We start from the raw sequence: 3,113 nt of genomic DNA, 5'->3' as shown, positions 1-3,113 counted from the left end.
TGGTGAAAGAAAAGAGAACAGCAGGGTGTATCAGGGCTCACTCCTAAGAGCCTGAATTAAATATTTTTTTCCTAGTATTTTTTCCTTTGGACCACTATTTAAACTCCTATACCCCCTTTAAATGTGGACTTTAATATGTTTGGTGAAATATTGTAATGTTTCATTTAATGGATTTATTTATCTCTTCCTTTTTAAATAGTTTCTATTGACTTTTATATTCTTAATCTTTAACTTGTATCCAAAAATTCTATAAATAATTTTTAAAAAGAGCTGATGGAAAAATGTATTTCTTTACAAATGATACAAAAATTGGTAACCAAGCAGACACACAAAAAGGGGAGAGAAAAATGAGAGGATTTAGCAAACCTGGATGAGTGGTTCAGAGTTTTTTAAAAAAATGAGCCTCAATGCTAAAAAGTGTAAGAGTGCATATATTGATTACAAAAATCCAATTAGTCACAGATTAATTAGAAGGACAAGAATTTGTAACTGGTAAACAAGAAAGAAAGCTAGGAGTAATCACCTCAGATTGACTCAAGGTGGCTAATCAATGTTTTCAAGTTTGACGTCTTCATATTCTGCACATTACGGTGTATCTTTATTAAATTTTTAATAAACTTGAAACTATCTGAGTGGTTTAGAATCAGGGCAAATAACATAGAGATGGAATGAAAAGAAGAGGAACAGAAAGCAGAAAAGTAGAAATTCACTGATAGGAAAGGGCAGCAGAGAGGAAAGGAAGGAAATCAACAGCAGGAAAAGGAAGAAATGTTTCCCATGTATAAGGCTATAGGTTTATATCAGGGGTGTCCAACCTGTGGCCCGATGGCCGCATGCGGCCCCGTGAAGTATTTTGTGCAGCGCCGGTTGAGGGCGGTGCAGTGTTTTCCTCTGCTGTCCCTGGGTGTTTACCGTCTTGCCGGCTCTCTCTTCTGTCTTGCTGCAGCGTTTGTATGTTTGTGCGGCCCCCAGAAACATTTTTTTTGGCCAATGCGTCCCAGGGAAGCCAAAAGGTTGGACACCCCTGGTTTATATGAACATTGAGAAGATGGAATTGGTTCACATAAGGGCTACTGAAAGGGAAAGGGAATGGGGGCTTGTATATACCTTTTGGTTGCTTTGGCATTTCTTAGCTGACATTCACAGTGGTGGGCACTGGAGGATTAAGTGACTTGCCCAAGGTCACAAGAAACAGCACTAAGATTTGATCTCATAACTGCTGGGTGCAGAGGCAGCAGTTCAACCAGTGAGCCCAGTGTATCTTCAGCTAAGAAATTGTATTATAGGTTGTTTTTCTTCTTTTTCCAAAATATTTGTATTGAATTTTGAAAAGTACAGAAACCATCAAAAGGAACATATTCACAATTCAGTAAAATACAAATATCAACAACAAATACTCTCTAACAGAGTGTTGTCACTAAAGTAATAACAGCTCAAATCCTAAAACCCTTTGGACACTGTTGCTGCCAATACTGTTCAAACTATAATCCAAAATGGAATTGGCTAACTCTCTTGTTCTCGGGGGGGGGGGGGGGGGGGGAATGTTTGGAATAAAAAGATATACTTTATTGAAATATAGGGAATCTTAATGAAACATATAGAAGTGTGACATGCTTTATTGCACATTTCAGCATGAATTTTTTTGTCAGCATTTGCATTTGCACTTTTATTTCTCTTTTCGTCGCGGCCGGTAGCTGGACAGGTTCTCAAGAATGTCTGCACATCTCCAGTGGATGATTATCCGGAACTGCTCCAGCTTCCTGATTAAACGGAACAAGCAGGTGTACAGCACTGAACCCAACAATCTGAAGTCCCGGAACTCATTCCGCTACAATGGACTCATCCACCGCAAGACGGTCGGCGTGGAGCCAGCCGCTGATGGCAAAGGCATCGTTGTAGTCCTGAAGAAACGGGCAGGTCAGCGCAAACCAGCCACATCCTATGAGAAAATTACCATCAACAAGAACGCCCGGGCCACGCTGAGCAGCTTGCGCCACATTATTCAGAAGAACAAATATCGCAAGGACTTGCGCATGGCGGCCCTGAGGCGTGCCAGCGCCATCCTGAGGAGTCAGAAGCCAGTCCTGGTGAAGAAGAAGCGAACCAGGGCTACCAAGACTGCCTGAGCGTGACCCGTTGTGAACTTTGTCCATAATAAAAGTGTTAAACCAGAAAAAAATAAAAAAAATAAAAAAAAAAAGAATTTCAAGGACTTTAACACTGTGACGTTTTGGGAGCTTATTTATTTATTCCTTTTTCACTTATTTTTCACTTATTTTTTAATTGCTCTTTCCCCCTGGTGTGAATGTTTGCAAATGATTTAAAATATATCTATATTATTTTGGTTATACAAAATAGGACTATGTGATGTATGAGGCAGTTCTTATTTAGACTTATGTCTGGTGCTGGTCACCTATGAGTTACTGCCTGAGCCCAAAATCTCAGGTGTCCATTCGAAGGGCTCATACTGATGTCCATTATTTAAAGTATATCTTTTTATTCCAAACATTCTCCCAAAGAGAACAAGAGTGTTAGCCAATTCCATTTTGGACTAAAGTAATAAGACATATGAGAAAGTCGAGAAAAGAAGCAAAGCATAAAAAGAGGGAGAAATATACAGTAATCAATTAGGAAACATGAGTGAGGTTTTCCTAACAATAATGGTCTAAATAAGCCGAGTGAATGACAGTTGGGTTTTGACTCTCCTTTAGGTGCGGCAGTTTGTTCATATCTTTTATAAAGGCAAATAGAATTCCACGTATAGTTCAGAAATTGAGCAGACTTCCAATTCTTTAAAATATGGAGAATACCAATAGCAATCAGGAAGTCTATCAGCTTAGGTGGACAGTCTGATTCCGCAAAGCAAGGATGTTGTGAGCATAGAATAATCACCTTGTAAGAGATGTCTGTAGGACAGTTGGTAATATCCCTGATAGTTTTCCAAATTTGGATCCATAAAGGTTTTATTTGGGTACAGTAAAAAAGCATATGAGCTAATGTACCTTTCTCAGAATTGCAGTGCCAACAAGTTGAATTTGGTCTTAATTTTGCTTTCCACATGCGGAAAGGGGTTCAGTTAGCATGCTACATTAGAAAGTATAAAGATTGTGAAA

The 3,113-nt window shown here is 39.0% G+C and overlaps 1 protein-coding gene across 1 annotated transcript; it reads left to right on the top strand.

Moving 5' to 3' along the window:
• Nucleotides 1-1,669: 1,669 nt before the first annotated feature.
• On the top strand, nucleotides 1,670-2,171 carry LOC117362745 (60S ribosomal protein L28). Its single transcript, XM_033949649.1, has one exon. It carries the CDS (start codon nucleotides 1,713-1,715, stop codon nucleotides 2,124-2,126), a length of 414 nt encoding a protein of 137 aa, XP_033805540.1. The 5' UTR covers nucleotides 1,670-1,712; the 3' UTR covers nucleotides 2,127-2,171.
• Nucleotides 2,172-3,113: the final 942 nt, after the last annotated feature.

This window comes from Geotrypetes seraphini, chromosome 6 (genome assembly GCF_902459505.1).
Source record: "Geotrypetes seraphini chromosome 6, aGeoSer1.1, whole genome shotgun sequence".
Lineage (NCBI taxonomy): Eukaryota > Metazoa > Chordata > Amphibia > Gymnophiona > Dermophiidae > Geotrypetes > Geotrypetes seraphini.
This window is presented reverse-complemented; position numbering and strand designations above follow the sequence as displayed.

Excerpts from the sequence above, each read along its gene's own strand:
- LOC117362745 (XM_033949649.1), top strand. The coding sequence starts at position 1,713 with ATGTCTGCACATCTCCAGTGGATGATTATCCGGAACTGCTCCAGCTTC.